This window comes from Magallana gigas, chromosome 1, assembly GCF_963853765.1.
Source record: "Magallana gigas chromosome 1, xbMagGiga1.1, whole genome shotgun sequence".
Classification (NCBI taxonomy): domain Eukaryota; kingdom Metazoa; phylum Mollusca; class Bivalvia; order Ostreida; family Ostreidae; genus Magallana; species Magallana gigas.
In genome coordinates this window covers 39,552,806-39,571,053 of record NC_088853.1, presented here as the reverse complement: position 1 = coordinate 39,571,053, position 18,248 = coordinate 39,552,806, and the positions used below count along the sequence as shown (strand labels likewise).

The 18,248-nt window shown below is 32.3% G+C and overlaps 1 protein-coding gene across 2 annotated transcripts; it reads left to right on the top strand.

Moving 5' to 3' along the window:
• The first annotated feature begins 6,528 nt into the window (after nucleotides 1-6,528).
• Nucleotides 6,529-17,378, top strand: LOC105333317 (microfibril-associated glycoprotein 4). Of its 2 annotated transcripts, none has more exons than XM_066067076.1 (11): nucleotides 6,529-6,650; nucleotides 8,356-8,418; nucleotides 8,641-8,703; nucleotides 8,851-8,895; nucleotides 11,385-11,441; nucleotides 12,629-12,761; nucleotides 13,568-13,636; nucleotides 13,735-13,871; nucleotides 14,270-14,366; nucleotides 14,625-14,795; nucleotides 15,286-17,378. In XM_066067076.1, the coding sequence occupies exons 1-11, from the start codon at nucleotides 6,630-6,632 to the stop codon at nucleotides 15,585-15,587; spliced, it is 1,158 nt and encodes a 385-aa protein (XP_065923148.1). In that variant the 5' UTR covers nucleotides 6,529-6,629; the 3' UTR covers nucleotides 15,588-17,378. The 2 variants fall into 2 exon arrangements, with proteins under 2 accessions (XP_065923148.1, XP_065923151.1); XM_066067079.1 differs by lacking the exon at nucleotides 6,529-6,650 and adding an exon at nucleotides 6,758-6,844.
• Nucleotides 17,379-18,248: the final 870 nt, after the last annotated feature.

The following is an 18,248-nucleotide window of genomic DNA, read 5'->3' as shown; positions in this document are numbered from 1 at the left end:
TATTTCTTTGATTTTTATAATAGATTTTCTTCAAAATATTAAAATTAGAGGCTTATTTGTAATCATTCTAATGCTGAAAAGAAAAACAAACCAATCTCAACTTCAATATTGTTTGTTTCGTCGTCAAAGAGATTGAAATAGAATGATATGAATGCTGCTATATTTGGGGCATTTTTATACAGAGTTTAGGATCATAGATAAAACTGCATGTCCTCTAACATGACGTTTGCCCCAGTTGCTCCAGTATATCACGATTTTTACGATATCTTTGGTGAAAAATAGTCCAGTCGATGTCAAGTGGCATTTGTGCGCCAACTAAAGGATTGAATTCTAGACAGCCTGATTTAGTAAAATACATTTAATTATATGACAGTACAGGGGTACGATACCTACATCTGGCATTATAATGTTAATTTAGAAGAAAATAATTATAATGTGTATGATAAGTCCTTTAAAAAAACCAACAATGTTCGATATCTCTAAATTTTAGATCTATAAGAAACGCAGTTATTGCATGAAAGCACGGAAAATAACCAACGAACATGAGCAATAAAGTAAAATATTGTCAATTATTCGGGACAGCTTGTCCCTTCAAAACAAAATCAAACACTACATATGGAAGGATAAAGGCATTTACAAAAATAGTACATGTACTAGGCTTAAAATCTTAATAAAATAAATAAACTGGATTTAAACGTAATAAGTACATCTTTTGTTAAAAGATCAAATAGTCTGAGAACACAATGCAGCGGGTGGTCTGTTATCAAGTTATCTTGGGAATTTTTCCCCTTCATTCATATCTTGGGACAGACTTTAGTTCTACTTGGTATGTTCTGATAAGCTGATAAGCTGCAACTCTTAAACTATATAAAGGTTGAATGTATTGAGCATGGACACTGTATTATTATGAGTACTTGCTTAAAATGCCCTCTTTCAGATTGATTTAATGCCAATGAAGAAAATTAAAAACTCAGTGATGAAGTGTTCCTATCTATCTATCTATCTATCTATCTATCTATCCATCCTGATCCTTTTCTTACAAAATTTTGTTTGTTTGTTAAGTTTGTTAAATGAAAACAACAGCAGGTGGTATATTTTAATGAAAACCCATTATTGTTGGGGTTTTTAGGATAAAAGCCAACCACCAAAATAAGTTCTTCCTGCGTTATCACTCAAAATGTCACCAAGGTTATAGTTAGTATTGGTTGTACGTATAAAGACTTCATCACCCTGGTTAACGTGAACGACAACCGTCCCCCCAGTGTTTCCACCTACTTTCTCTGTTGCGTCATAGTAAACGGAACCTCTAGGGGTGTCATTTACCACGAGTTCGGTCGAAATATGAGCATCATGTTGAATCCTAAAGGACCACGTAAAGACATAATATCCAGACCGAGTTGCGATAAATGTTCCGGAATGCGGGTGATAACCGTTTCCGAGATTAGTGATTATAGTGTCAAAGTTCAGGATGAAGTGGTCACTGGGTCTTGGGAATGTGTGAGAGGAGTAAGCGTAGAAGGCGATTGGAGTGTCTGCAGCTCGAGCTATTCGTTGTTGTGCGGATGTTTGTATCACTGAAAAAAATGATAATAAACCTGGTTTAAAGAGACAAACAAATACAATTTAAAAAAAAATACTTACCAACATATTATCAAAGGTTTAAATGATTAAATTGTTTTTTCTACCATTCTAAAATCAAAAGATATGAGGTGAATAAATACTTTATTAATGGTATATTGGCCTCAATTGAAATTTAACATCATAAATAAAAGGTTGATTCTTGTAAATAATCAGATATATATTTTCATTAGCTTACCTTTTTCAGGAATTCCAGATCGTTTAAAAGCCGAAGCTTTCTTCATCTGGACATTCATTGATGTGGGTTCTTTTAATATTGATGAATTTTTAATATTAGTTTTACATGCGCGTTGACGTTGCAAGTGCAATATTTTTTCATCTTGAGTTTGAATCATAGTTCGAAACTCTGCTATTTCTTCAGATTGCATAGCATTTTGCCTCTCTAATGCCAGTATTCTTTCATTTTGATCCAAAAGTAAAGATTTTAGCTCAAAAATCATATTTCCTAACTTGATTTCATCCTTTACATGTATTTTTTCCTCAGTTTTGGCAAAACTAATTGAAAAATATCCGAAGAAGCAAACAATTGCGGCAAATAAATGCATTGTCTTTTCTTGCAGTGACAAGCGACAAACTGTGTCCTTATCAGTTACAATTTAAGGTTTATATAAACTGTGTCCTTATCAGTTACAATTTAAGGTTTATATAAACTCCAACCGGAGCTTATTAGGTCTTTTCACCTTTCAGGTGATTTTTTTTTTCATAACAGCTTAGGATAAAATCGACTGTTCAATGTCTTATATTTCATATTGATCCATTTTTCGATTTCTAGAATTAATATTTGCTCCAAATAGTTAAGCTTTTAATTAACAAAATTTTAAGTTTATGAACCCTAAGATGTGCCATGTTCAAATTGAAATTAGATGTAAATTGATAATGATATAGTTACTCTTTTAAAAATTCTTTTTGAAACCTTGTTTCAATCACATACATGTATTTTTTAAATGACTGAAAAGATATGTACATATACATGTATATGCTTTAAACAGATCAATCAAAAAAAAAAAATGAGGAATGTCGCTAAACCATGATTAAATGTCCAATCCGATTAGCTGCCGCATTCACTTTGTCCACAAAACAAGTTTACTATATTCAAACGCGTTCCTATTACGTATTTTTTCTATTAAACTTTTTAATGGATTCTCTTATTTCATCTAAAACGCGTCTGTTTTGAAATAAGTTCCATTCAATGTCCTCTATATCTAATAACTCCTTCCGTCTTTTACCTGTTTTCAAGATGTATTACTTTTTACATTTCGTAACTTTATTGTTAGACTATAATAAATCGCCTAATTTCCTACGGACTTTTTCTTTTTCTCCCGATTACGAAAAAGAGCACATGGCGGGTGTGACCGGTCAGTAGAGGATGCTCACTCCTCCTTCATCTATCTTTTTAGAGGTCCGTGTTGCTCTGCTTTGAATTTCTACTTTGTTTTATGGTTTTTGAGGAGGTCAACAGTTTGTTATTGATGTACTTTTCTTTAATAAACGGATTTTCTTTTTTTTTTCTTAGTTTGGTTTTCGCCAACTTTCTGATGTATGTCCTTATAGCATGAATTATGCTTGCATTTTTTAAAAAGCTGACCATTACATCTGTATATCACAAAATATATCAAAACTAAGAAAAGTATCATCTTCATTGATATCATTGATGTATCTAATAGTATTGTCAAATAGTTGTTTATCCAAAAAAAAAAATCCCCTCCAATATTAATCAAAATGTTTTAAAATCAAAATGAATCTATAAAATCAGGAATATATAAGGGGATAATGGATCTCCTTGTCTACACCCTCTCTGAATTTCACAAACTTCAGCTTGATTTACCGCACATGTTATGTTTGTATAAAAAATCTTAACACACTGTCTACATGTAATAGCAGTTTGTAGCATAAAATTTTAAGATAAGGTATCAGAAGTTATGCCTTATATTAAACTAGTGTTTTCTCCAATATACCTTTAAGACATAAAGCCAGTTTGATCTGGATTTGTAGTTTATGTTAATATTTTTATGCCCCTTCGAAGAACGGAGGGCATATTGCTTTGCTGCTGTCTGTCGGTCGGTTGGTCCACCAACAGTTTCCATTCATTTTCCGTTCATATATATATATATATAATTATATTAACTTTATAGCGATCGGCGACAGTATCAACACCTTTAAGAATGTGATCAAATGATGTGTATAATGTAGCTGTTCTGTTTCATAGTTTCTGAAGTAGTTCAGTAGTAGCTTTAGATTTTGTTTTCTGTTTTCTACTCATGTAATTTATTTTTTGGTCCTGAAAAAGGGACGGGTTGTCCCGAAAATTTGACAATTTCTATTGTTCGTGTCGTTAGCCATTTTTAGTGCTTTATATATTCAGTTTACAGGCTTAGTATCTATATATTAGATCCGACACCTTAAAGATGCCTAGTGTTGTTGATTCTATTCAGTGCTTTTTATATATATATATATATATATAGAGAGAGAGAGAGAGAGAGAGAGAGAGAGAGAGAGAGAGAGAGAGAGAGAGAGATTATGTCTAAATTCGATACAAGAATTGATGTATATTAGTTCCCATGAGAGGTGACATGAAAAAATACTGATTTTGTTAAAGTACTCAATACTAATACCTCAGGGCTCAAACGATGTTTAAAAGTATAAAAAAAGATTTTTCTGCTGAAACGCACCCTTTAGCCTATGAGGTTTCGAAACACGCTACAAATGTGATGTCTATATTTGACTTTGTGTTGCAGTAGACCCGGATAATAACGTTGAACATTTGCGCAAGGTATTTCAAGTGACTTCCAAATAGAAAAATGGGTTTTAACATTCCCTGTCATAAGTATCCGTAAGAAATCTGTTTTCACTCATGTGATTTATTCTGAGTGAAAAATCATAATGTGTCAATGAAGTTATCTTCGAAATTTTCCCCCTTCATCGACTTCAATTGCGATAAATTTGGACTAATGTGTGCTGGCATGAATTTTTTCATATTCTTTGCTTTCTCTGGTAATTTTGTATTATAATATTGATTGAATTTTTTTTTCATTGTTGAAAGTAGAATTCTTTAAGATACAACATGTTCTAAACTTGTGTTACGTGCTACATATAGAGAACAGTTAAAAATATGATTTTACGAACATGAACATCAGCATTTTTTTGTGTAAATTACAAAACTGGTTAAAAAACGTAATACATACAGCAATGAAATGGGCGTTCCTCGAGATATAATAAAATATCAGAATACATGTTTAACATTAACTCATTAAACGAGAGAGAGAGAGAGAGAGAGAGAGAGAGAGAGAGAGAGAGAGAAGTTGTATTTACGCATTTTTTTGATATTTGTAGAATATAAATGTGTATAGATTTTAAAGTCATTTACATATCCATGCTGTTTGTCGCACATATATTGCAGAATCTATTTACTGATAAATATGATTTAGAATTATGACATCATTATGTTATTAAATGATCAGATTATAATTCATCGTTTATGTTTCATCATATTAAATGTGAACGTGCAATCGTTGTTTATGAAAAAAGTATTAGTATTTTAATTATTCATAGTGTTACAGATCACAATAGTGGTTTTACTGTTTTTGGGATTTTGCTAATTATACTTTGATATCTCCCCAAACAAAAGCAAACATTATTATTACAAAGATTTTTTTTTTAATCAGAATGTTTCAAATATAAATAAATGATAAAAAGATCCTTTAAGCAAAAGTCTTTAAAAGATCTATTAGATCCATAATTCAAAATATCATCAACGATTATTCCGCCTACTTAAGGCCTGATATTTTTTATCATTTAACATTTGATATTCATTATCATATAACAAATTAAATGAAGTGAAATATATTTCTAATCAATATTTAACAGATGGAAATCTAATTTATCACAGTCAATGTGTTAATATTTGATACATCTAAAAAAGAAAGGTATCATTTATCTTTTGTTCTTCACATTTTGCACTCCCATTAAACAAACCCTACCGAAATAAAATGCAATTTTATTAGCCAATGTATTTACATGTATCTGTGCACCCTATTTTACATATACGTTACGACATCCCTTTAACTCTGAATGTTTAACACAAACAGGAAGAAAATAACAGTGCACAATACTTTTTTTCATTCCTTTTAAATTATTTACATAAAGAGACACAATTCGCTTACTTTATGTTTGACCCACCATATAAATATTTATCAAACGTTCATTAGAAAAAGCAACTAATGCACATTGCTTCATATATACTGCCCATTCTGTGGTTTCATTAATTTCGTGGGTATCAATATTCGTGGATTTTCTGAAAACCACGGTTTCAAGGATATGTAATTTCTTGGCCAATGATCCTATCAATACAAAATGTTAGTTGAAATTAAACTTCAATGAACATTTAATTTCGTGGATCAACTTAACAACGAAATCCACGAAAATTGGTATTCCACGAATATTGATGAAACCATGGTAGTTGGTCAGAGATTATACTCTATATTTGTCTGTTTATTATCCATACACGTTTATCTGATATCCAACACATTTTAATGACAGTCAGTTTAAAAAAAAAGAAGTTTTCCATTCATAAATTCTGGTTTTCCCTGTCGTATGGGTAAGAATTTTCATGATTTCAGGTCATTTGTTTTCACAATAATTATGTTATTGGGTCTTTTAGTTTATAATATTGAAAATGGGATACGCGTGTGTAATTCAAAAGAAAACCAGCATTCATCACACAGATTTCATATGACTTACTTAACGCAGGGGGTATACAGTTATTTTCACGTTATGCAATTAGCTGCTCTGTTGAAATTTAAAGGTGCATACTTGACAAAGGATGATGTTTATGCATGGATTTTTACTATTATGACAACGACCAGGAAGATAATTTGATACAATGATCACGAAGCTGGCACTTATAAAAAGAAAATTCAAAATAAATTAGCTGAAAAAAACCATTGTGAATCAAACACATCAGATCACTGTTTGGGATAGTCAGTCTTTAAAAAATGTATTCCGATAGGTCTGAGGTAAGTTGTATCTGTATAAGTCTGAAGTAAGCTGTATCTGTATAAGTCTGAGGTTGTATCAGTATAAATCTGAGGTAAGTCGTATCTGTATAGGTCTGAAGTGCGTCAAAACTGTATACGGTGGAATCATTTCATTTCGTGGGAGTCAATTTTCGTGTAAATTGTTGGAGAAGTCGTATCTGTATATGTCTAAGGTAAGTCGTATCTGTATATGTCTAAGGTAAGTCGTATCTGTATATGTCTAAGGTAAGTCGTATCTGTTTAGAAATATATGTCAAGGTCAGATACTCGTTATGTATTGTTTGGTGAGTTTAATTTGTTTTTAAGGCCTGACTCGCTCATTTAAGATTTTAGATTTTTTGTAAAGTCAACGAGTATAAGAATTTTCTTTTAGTTATTATTGTTTTTTTGTTTTTTGGTGTTTATTTGTTTTGTGATCGGCTTTGGCCGATCACAGTTGTGTCCATATGAGACATCCGGCAAATTTAACTATTTGCGCACGCATTGCGCCTTGCACTATTTTATTTACTATGCAATGACAACCTTATTCAAATCTTTAATTAGATGTAGATTACTGAAACAGTAATCTTATTCGTTTACCCTGAAAATAAAACATTTATTGTGTTACATACATAGTGATTTAAATCACGTTTTTTTTCACATATTCGTAAGAATATTAGACGGAAGTATAATTCGCCTACTAAAAGTAAAGCTCATTCATGCCTTGCCATTTCGGAAATCAATAAAACGGTGCTATATATAGTTTACTGCATGTAGCGTATATGATATAAACAGAGCTGACAATATATAAATAGTGCCTGTTTGGGAGGGTAACAGTTGAAATTGACATCCCCGAGGAAACCATTGTCAACCGACGCGACAATCCTCCGAAACAGGCACTATTTATTTTATTTTACCGAATGTCTTAATTTAAGAGAATTTTTTTACTGCTTTTATATAGAAATGACGTTAATTCTACGGCGAACCGTACGCGCATAATTTACGCGCACGTAACATTTCGTTGTGTTACCCGTTGCTAAGTGTGTTGCTAACGCTGAGGGTAATAGAACGGATTATAAACTGAGTCTAAACCAATCAGATTTAAGTACTTAACATGAAAGTATAATAAATGATATATAATGCCGACCATTCCTTTAAAAGGAATACTTGTTTTTGTTTCGGGTTTTGTTTTTGTTGTATTGGGGTTTGTTTTTGTTTTGTTTGGGTTTTTTTTAGGGGGTCTTGTTTGGGTTTTTGGTTTTTTTTTGGTTTCTTGAATTTTTTTTTTAATATTCACTACCACAAAGTGATTGTGTTGATATTAAGATGAAAGAGATCATTTGCTTTTCTTTTTAAAATAAGTGGCATTTTATATACATCATATAGCAAAAACGTAATGTGCCCATCTGTTTTTTATTCATTCATACCAGGTATACTGTAAAAGTGGTTAATTACGAAGGTGGTTAAGTTAGTGTTTTCTACGGCCAATCAATACGCGTGAGTGTTAAATACCCGGACTAATGATTTACTATTCTTAAGTTTTATTTTTTTTTATCATACACGCGGGGGTATTTTAAGCGTTTTAAGATAACCGCGTCCATGTAACTGGGGTTAATTTCCCCTAGGCGTAAATAAACACTTTAATAAACACTAAACAATTTAAAGAATTTAATCAGTTGCTGATTGTTTTATCAATTATGTTCAGGGTTCGAGAGGTTCCGGATACGCACAGTTTTCAGCTATCAGCAGTTCAATTGATTCAAAACAGGTATGTTTTTAGTAAATAGTGATTTTTACGAGAATCAAACATTAAAAAATGCATTTTATACCCGTTTTTAATATATTGTAGCTAAAACTCGCTTGCAAAGATTTTTTTAAAAATCTTATTTTCAAATAATCACGTAAAATTGATGAAGCCAATGTGTTTGTTAAGAGTTTTTTAAGAATACCAAGCGTCGTTACAATATAGAAAAAACGTTTCCTTTTGCAGAGCATAGCGATATACACGGTCATTTCCAATTCAACTTCAACTACATATGATAAAATTTCAGAGGTACGTATTCAGCTAATTCAAATAGTAGAAACGCTTTCCTATGTATGAAATTAACTTTGGTTTTGAATTTGATCCCTGTTCATAGTAAATACGTTGCAATTGTTAATTTAATGAAATGTATATTTTGTGTTTCTTTTTTAACTGCAGGGCTTTTATGACAGACAGACTGGTAAATTCATAACACCAAAATCGGTAAGGATTACACTTGATTAGCATTGATGAAGATTCTGTTTATAGTTCATTTATCCAGAATGACAAATCACTGGGTTTTTTTTAATACTGGATATGTATATATAAATTGACAATCGGACCAATGGGACTTATATATCCTTAACAGACCCGGTAAAATATTAACATTTAAACCCACTCTACTAAATTATATCAAGATATGGTTTTTTAACAAGCGCAAAACATGCAAATGGAAAAAAATCACTTTAATTTTGGGGGAAATCAACTCTTGAAATGTTACCGCTCGTCATGAAAATACAGTTTCCTGTGGTCTTTAAACTGGAGACTTTACGTTATGATACAGAGAAACAACACTTTATTGCGGCATAGAGATAGACATCTAAATTTGGCGATATATATTGTTACCCAATGCGTTAAAATCGCCATTGTGTGATGTAATGAATTTACCGGGCGTAAATGATCCTCAAAGCTGAAAACGGCTTGTAAATAGGCACTGCCCGCCATATTTCTGCTTCTAATTGCTATTCCTACAACCCTCATATTACAACATATCCATTTAGGCCTGTTCATGTTTTTGTTTAGATCCGTCTGAAGCCACAAGGAAAATGTATACCCGCAAACCTCTTAATAGTTTAAAGTATTTCGATGTAGCGGTACATTGTATCACCTGTATGAAGCTAGTATATTTGGCCACTCTGTGTTACTCGGTCGCGATGAAAATTATCAAATTTTACGCATTTTCGTAAAGCCAGGGGACTAATACATGAAAAACAACAGGTAAATGCATTATAAACAAACAGAAAATGCACATACGAGGGTTGTTCGGAAATTATTGAGACAACTATCTTCTTTTCTAATTGACGAATTTTGGTGAAAATTGGCATAGACACTGAAGAAATACCAATAAATAATAAAACAAAGTAATATTAAAAGAATATTTAATATTTTGTTTACGACGGTAGATAAACAGGACGGTGGTCGGGGTACCCGGCGCAGCCATAAACTCGGAGATTTAACAACTTAAACGTCTTCTTTAAAAGTGTTCGTAGAATTACAGTTAATGATAAAAGAAATCAATTTAAATATGTTCATTTTGCTATTCTTTGCGACTAACTTTTGATTAAGTTCCACTGATGTTCGAGTTCAAATACGGATATGGTACACATATATTTACCAAACAATAGACATCTGACAACGACTTTACATTGAATTTTGACGTCAAGGCGGCGCATTGAAAACCGTCAAACTAGTGGAAATCTCAGAAGAAGACCTTTTAAGGCCACGAAATTGCTTAAAAAAACTATACGATGACAAGACAAGGTATAGAGCCTCAGCTCATCATTTTTTTTCACTGATTGTTAAACGAGAATTAGGCCAAAAGGATTAATTATCAAGTACTTTTAACACACCAACTGTTGTCAACAGTTCTAAAATATATAAAAAAAATGACTGCAGGAGACATTCACAGTAATTAGACTTTCGGGTAAAAATAACTCGATTTTTACCCTAAAAAACGAGCGAATTATTGAAAATATAAATGATGACATCTTGAAATAAAAACAAAAGATGAGAAATAAAGTATAATTCTTATTTCCGTTCGTCTGTAAGGTGTTTAAAACACAGGAGCAATAAGAAGCGTTAAAATGACGTTGCGAAAAGTTTGCGGTTGCGCCGGGTCACAGGACGAAGGCATGTTGGTCAGCTTACCAGGAACGATCTATTCAAGCCATGGACAAGAAACTTTTCACGTTGATAATCTCTATCCTGATTTACGTGTTGGTGAAATTTCAAGAGTTTATCTTTTTTACTAAAAGAATAAGAGAAAATGTCTCAATAATTTCCGAACAACCCTCGTAATAAGAGAGAAATACATAAACTCCATAGATCACAAAGTGAATATTGCACATCGATTATAAGTTTCGTGTGTAATGGAATCAAAAGGAATCATATATCTGTGTGACGGACGGTGCCTTTATACACGGGGTGTTAAGCTTTAAATCGGGTGTAAATTTACTCTTTTAAAGTTCCAATTGCTTCAAATAATTATTAATGCCTTGTATTTTGACTCTCTGGTACTTTTACAAATACATTAACATGTTTATTTGTATTATCCTGTTTTGCATATTCATTACTGTATGACAATTTTTATATGTAAGATCAATTCACACAACAAATATTCTATCAAAGGATGATTAAAGCATTGTTAAAATAATACTAAACCCCTACATTAACGATATTGTGGTTGCATTAATGTTTGTTGAATACCATTTTATACAATTTTTATTGTTGTTGATTTGATCAATGAAATTTAATAATCATTGATTTCCAAAATCCTGTAGCATACTTTTTTGATGTGATCGTTAAAAGCATATTCCCATATTATTCAAAATTTGACTATCCCTTAATCAACGACAGTTGGTATAAAACAACAATTAAAGAGATAATATAACAGTTATTTCGTCTTTTTTAAAAACAGCAGTTTTGTGTTGCAGGGCCGACAGGGGAAACTTCCTAGAATTAAAGATGATAATCCTGATCATGTAGAACAGGTATTAGTTCATATTTTAAAAAAAAATCCTAAGATACTGGACATTCCTCATTTTATGCGAGTACTTAATTCAGCGATTCAACTGTTTAGCATCAAGTTGAAAAATATAAATTCCCAAAAGCCGATTTTTTTAAAATCACAGTTTTCACTAAGTACATCTGTCCGAAAAAAAGAGAAATTTTATTATCTATGCTTTTTGCATGATTTTACATGGCTAATAATTCCTTGCGTTTATTTCGGAATTTAAAGTAGTGGTGATGACAATATACTAGTTTAATATTTCAATTACCGGATAATACTGCTGTAGAGGCAGACGTATTCGTTGAGGATATAATTTTGTTATTTTCGTTGACAGTATAAATAAATGAAATTAAATCCATGACGCATTTTTTAACCAAAGTATTAATAAATACAGAGTTGATAGGTAATACATTTTAAAGATAACGATATGACGAAATTAAATGCCAACGGAATTTTATTTGGTTGTAGAACAACGAAATTTTAACCCAACGAAAATATGTGCCTCTACAGTATGTCATTCAGATTGCTGATTGATTATTAAACGTATGGAAAGGTAACAAATGGCGAACTGTGAGCTTCAGACATCAAAGAATAACTGTCATAAAATATCTTTGAAAAAATAAAAAAAATAAAAAACAAATATATAATATTATTGTTCATGCTAATGTCAGTGTACATGTATTTCATTTTGTGTAGGTAATATCTGTAGAGTATGAGATAATTGATTAAGAATACCTTGTACTGAAACATATTGATGTTGAATTGAATTAGCGCTATTTGAATGACTGCTAAATGTTCCTTTTTTTCTTAAACATATGCATGTGTATTAAGCAAATAAATGTACTTGATTGAGCCGAAGTTATATTTTACAAATAACGCAAAATAGATGCACAACCAAATACTGTAAACGTATTATGTTTCGCTGTGTATTCTACGAATTTACAATTTTTTTTCGTATTAAGCGTTTAGGGCGAAATATAACTTCTGCTAAATCAAGTACATCGCTAAATGCCATGAATATTTGCATATGAATAATCACATTCAGGAATACGCTAATTCAAATCCACGCAAACTTGTTAAAAATCTAGTTTCCGCAAAATATAGTACACATGCCAAATATAAAACCTTTACAGTAATACAATATAATCTCAATGTTGATTTCTATAGAAAAACCCCAACAGTAACCAAGAACATACTAAAAACTCCAAACGTCCATGTATTATTGTGATCCTGTCAGTGATTGCCGTTATTATATCAACAACTGTTGCAACTATTGCGGTCCTGTATCTTCAAGGACAAGGTAAGATAAAATCGACATCAAAAACTATGTGTTAAAAATGTACTATACGATATGGTTCACTACTTGGACAAAATGACGGCGTTGTCTTTACAATACCATATTTTGTAAAAGAATAATATATTAAGTATGCTTTATCGACCAAAAGTTCAACCTGATTTGTGATATTAAAGTTTATTTTTAGTGTTTAAAATTTCGCAGCTCTGTACTCAGATGCACTCGCTTTTCTTTAAGGTGGCTTACTACACCTTGAAATAGTTTCTTAATCAGTAAAACATTTCTTGATTGTGGTAGATAACATAATGAATAGGAAATATTTAAGTAAAAAAGGCAACAATTAAAATGTGAAATTTTGTATAAATAATCATATTTTCAAAGGTTTGATTTAGAATATGTAATCATTAGACCCAAGCGGATTCAAACTCGGGATCTACAGTTCACAAGCCAAATTTTATAACCACTGAGCTATGACGATATTTTACCAAACCGGTTGATACAAACGATTTAGCAAATACATTTTGATCGCCATCTTGTGCTATAGTGTCTTAAAGTATATGCGTAGTAAAGTACCTTAAGGTTATACACAAAAGTAGACGGATGTATGTAATGAGTGCTTATAAATTCCGTAGTAGCACTAATAATTAAAAAAAATAACACGCAAGTTAAAATAAAAGTATTTTTTCTTAATAAAAATGGGATGTTTTTGAAATGTTTTATTTATATGACAAATGAAATATATACAAGTATGTGCTACAGAAACTTGTGTTATCAAAATCACAGTATCCTTCGTTTTATGTCTTCGTTTGCAGATTCTCCCAACGATAACGGAAATATGTTGCGCCTAAACCGAAGCTATCTAAGAAAAAATAATGGAACCGGTACGATTCACCTTTGCTTGACAGAATAGGGTATGGAATCATTAATAAATTATGTCTAGAAATAATAAACTAGTAAAAACGGATTGTATGTTCTACAGAAATCTTCAGTGACTGCAAAGATCTAAAGCTATTTGGAAACGATAGTGATGGACTGTACACTGTATACCCCGACCCACTTACAGAGACGCCAATCGTCGTTTACTGTGATATGACAACAGACGGTGGAGGATGGACGGTAATAAAATCCAAGCAGATCTACGGGGGGTCAGGGGATTTTAACCCCTCTCCCCCATGTAAAACTCAAATTACATCATAATATGACCACACATATGCCCCCCCCCTCCCTCAGGCAAAGCAATAACCACCCCCCCCCCCCCTCTGATTTTTTTTCCTGGAACCGCGCATGGAATTAATGTGTAACTATCATTTATCAGTAAAAGATTAGAGTCTAACCAGCATTATATTATTTGGTCACATGTATCAGTAAAAAAGAAAAATAGTATTGTGAAAAGCAGTAATACGGAATAAAGGATAATTTAAAAAAAATGATGAGAAAATGAATAATACTTCAAATACACATTCTGTATAGTTCTGTATGTGCCAAAATGTCTTTTTATTCTTCTAAAAATGAAGGTGTTCCAACACAGAGGAGACGGGTCTGTTAATTTCTATCGTCAATGGGACAGTTACAAGAATGGCTTTGGAGAGGCATCAGGAGAGCATTGGATTGGTATGGAGTTTATAACTTATTATTTACTATAGATGCGTGTGTATTTTTCTAACGAATTTCTTTTAAAAAGGAATCTCATTGAGGCGTTACACACTGTTATAATTTTGTTTTTGGTTTGAATGTGTTTTGGTGTCCGGCAAGATACTGTGCTATGAAGTGGCGTTGGAGTTTTTATTTGTACTGTTTCTTTTGTTTCTTGATTTTTTTTATCATGATTGAATACCTTAAGTTTTCTATTCGACATACTTTGTTTTGCAGGTAACGACAATCTTCACAAGCTAACTACTTTAGGAACCACCGAGTTGTATGTCCGTCTAGAGGCATTCAGTGGACTCTGGTATTACGCCAAATACGGCGACTTTAAAGTGGCTGATGAATCTGATGAATACAGACTGAGTCTTAAAGCCGGGTCGTATGAGGGAAATGCTGGTAGGTTATCCTTGTTATAGTTTATATAGTTTGTTTGGATAAAATGAGCGTTTTGAAATAAAATGTTAATGATTGCGTAGTAGTTGTTGAATCATTTAAATAAAGGGGCACATTTTCATAAATTTAAATTTTGGTTTTTTTCTTTCTGTGAGAATTTAATCAACAGTTGTATCCTTATTTTCTGCCATTGTACAACAGCAACTAACGATCTTCTTAGACTTAAAAAAAAACAATCCATTAAATACTTTATTTTTCCAATGGATTGAACACATTCTTCAAATTTGGACACAGCTTGACACTCGTACCACCTATTGATACAAAAAAAGAAAAATGATAGAAATATATGTGTATGTATAACACAAGCAGCTGAGTATTCCTTTCCATGTCAATGTTTCCTTATCATCACGTTTGCCCCCCCCCCCCCTGTTTTGATCAAATTAATATTTAAATTTTGGCCAAATTTATTATACATGTGTATCATTTTATATAGGCGACGGTATGGACAATCATGGAAGTACAGATCCAAGTGGCATGCAATTCAGCACCATAGACATTGATAACGATAACGCCACCGGGCGGTGTACTTTTGCTCGCCAGGGGGCGTGGTGGTATAACCAATGTACGCTGACAAACCTGAATGGGATTTATGGGAACGGAGACTGTTTGACAGCTGAACAATGTAACTTTTGGTATCTGATAAGTTCAAGCTATGTCGGTGTGAAAACCTCCTATATTATGGTTCGGCGTTTAGAAAATCAATTTTATTGTGCATCTTGTAAGTCCAGTAAATGATCTGATGTTTGTACTGTGTCGTCATTAATCTGATGGTTTAGGAATAGTCTTGAATTATTGTTAAAATATATTTTTTGTGAGTTGATTTTAATCAACTCTCCTCGGACAAAGCGAAAGTGAAACAGTGTTTGGACCTAAGCACAAATCAATACCGCTGACAACACTTAGTTCTTGAAAATAATCAATAAATTCGATGCTATGTATTCTAAAGCATTGTTATTCAAGAAAACTTACTTATTAATACCATTAAAAAATAAGATTTTAAATTGTACAAACAGTTTAGATTTTTTTTAAAGTCGTATGTATTCTTACGCTAGAGTTTAATGTAGTCCCGTTCAACCAGACGCTTGGCTGTCACCGTTAGTATCTGACAAAACAGAGTCTCTCTTGCTTGTCGGAGATAAACGGAGACAGCCGAGTGTTTGGTTGAACAAGATAAGACTTCAGTGTTCCCGGGATCCATACAATTTCTCAGAAATATTTCGATTACTGATACTACTTGCCATGCAAAGTCCCATATCGTTGATTTTGAATAAATGATAATCGATAAAATCAACTCCCGTCAGTACTTCAGTATTTTGATTAAACTTGCAACCTATTTTTTTTTATTATATTATAAAAAAAAAAAATGTATTATTTTCATTGTATTGGTATCTATTCTATTTTCATGTATAAATTAATGTAATATGATCATCTATGATCAATTAAGTATTTCTATTTATATTTTATTGTGTATTACATCAGACATGCAATTCTAGTTAAAATGCCTCTCCTCATGTTCAGTTATTTGTTGTTTACCTGTCAAAAACCTGTTATACACATGATTTACGAAAATACTAATGTTTACATGTTCTGAATTATCGTTCGTGTTTTGACACTACCCCCGTACCTTGTTTACATTTTTACGGGATCAATTTATTTGCTTTGACACGTAATTAGATCAAGTAAATGTATGACAACTGTTTTAAACATGTTTATACATGTGTATTTACCACATTAATCACCCTGTTCAGTTTCATGCCATTTTAATGCTCTTTCTGCGAGATTATCGTCATTTCACCGCTCACAAAGGACTATGTGCGGTATGGTCAAATATCTGCCCCCGATTTCAACCAATTTTTAAATAGTATCGTATGAAAATGAAATCTTCACAAATCATTGTAAAGAGGATGCCTATAACTATAATCTTGATTTTAGTCATCATTGCTCACTCGCTGTTTATCTATGACGTCACTTAAATGACCTAATTCCCGCAAATTTGCAAACAAATGAAGATATTCTCATTTTTGCTCTATATTTTGCAATCGGAAGTATAGAGCGCAGGTCTGCTCAAGTGCGATTTTAACATATGTTTTTTTTCAGATAGTTATACATATTATACTAAAAAATGGTACTTGAGCAAGCCTGCGCTCGATGTTTCCCAGTCGAAAAAACATCGGAAAACACCCATATTTTGCTACAAAACATCAATTCATCAAAATAATGCAATATTCATGACGTCATTTCTACATTATGACGTCACTGTGGTGATAACCTTTTACACCTTTATTTCCAATATGATTTTAACTATCGTTCACCTTATTTTAAAGCTCTTTCTAAAACCTTGATTTTGGGGGGCAAAAATTGCATAAAACCGCACTTAGTCCTTTCTCTGTACAGAACATGCTGTGTGACGGACCGCTTCACTCATCGAAATGAAAACGTATTATTCTTACAATGATTTTGTGTTATGAACATTTTTGTATGCTTTATTATATCATGTATTATTGTATTAAAATGCTGACCACTATTTTGCCGTATTTTTACCTCAGTATGATCGATGATTGCTTTTATCTGTCACCTCGAATGAGGAACTATGTCTTCGCAGCGAGCTTCCGTATTCAAGTGTATTGCTACGCGCACTACTTCAAAAGTCGCTTAATTTCAAAATTCCTTTAGTGTACAATATCGCAAGGATGTGTATTAAAGCTATATGCGTATTTTGACATAGAAATATGCGTCTGTTTTATTAAATCAATCCAGACAAATATTTGTATTGGAATAAAATGTTTATTTATTATTTAAATATGCTTGTGCGGAAATAAAGGATTCTTGTCCGGTATGTCCAAGATCCGTACAGATTTTTGATTGGTTGTTTGTGACCGGACAGAAAAAGGAAAAGTATTCATTGTTTGGAGAAGTTTATAAATATAAGCTAGTTCCTAAGACAGTACTTAGTTGGTGAGTCTATGAAGCATTTAGATGGATATCTTGGGTCCTCTTCCTCTGTCCTTCAAAGGCAACAGATTTATTCTTGTTGTCTGTGATTGTTTAACTAAATGGACTGATGCATATGCAATTCAAAACCAGGAATCTGAGACAGCCTCCCGAATATTTGTTAATAAGTTCATTTGTCGAATCAGTACACCTCTTTAGATTCACACTGATCAAGGGCGCAACTTTGAGTCCCAGCTATTTCAAAACATGTGTCAGCTGTTTTAAATTCATAACACAAGATCAACCAGTATGCGACCCCAGAGCAATGGAAATATAGAACGTTTCAACCACACAATAACTGCTATGCTTACAATGTATTGTGAAAAAGAAAAGAAGCAATGGGATGAATTTCTGCCCAAGGTCATAATAGCATACCGTTCTTCAGTCCACAGTAGTACTCATTTT

What these genes read in the sequence shown, in the direction of transcription:
- LOC105333317 (XM_066067076.1), top strand. Translation starts at nt 6,630, where the DNA reads ATGTATTCCGATAGGTCTGAG. An exon ending in CATATGATAAAATTTCAGAG is followed by an intron (nt 8,704 to 8,850) that starts GTACGTATTCAG and finishes TTTTAACTGCAG; the next exon opens with GGCTTTTATGACAGACAGAC. An exon ending in ATCCTGATCATGTAGAACAG is followed by an intron (nt 11,442 to 12,628) that starts GTATTAGTTCAT and finishes TGATTTCTATAG; the next exon opens with AAAAACCCCAACAGTAACCA.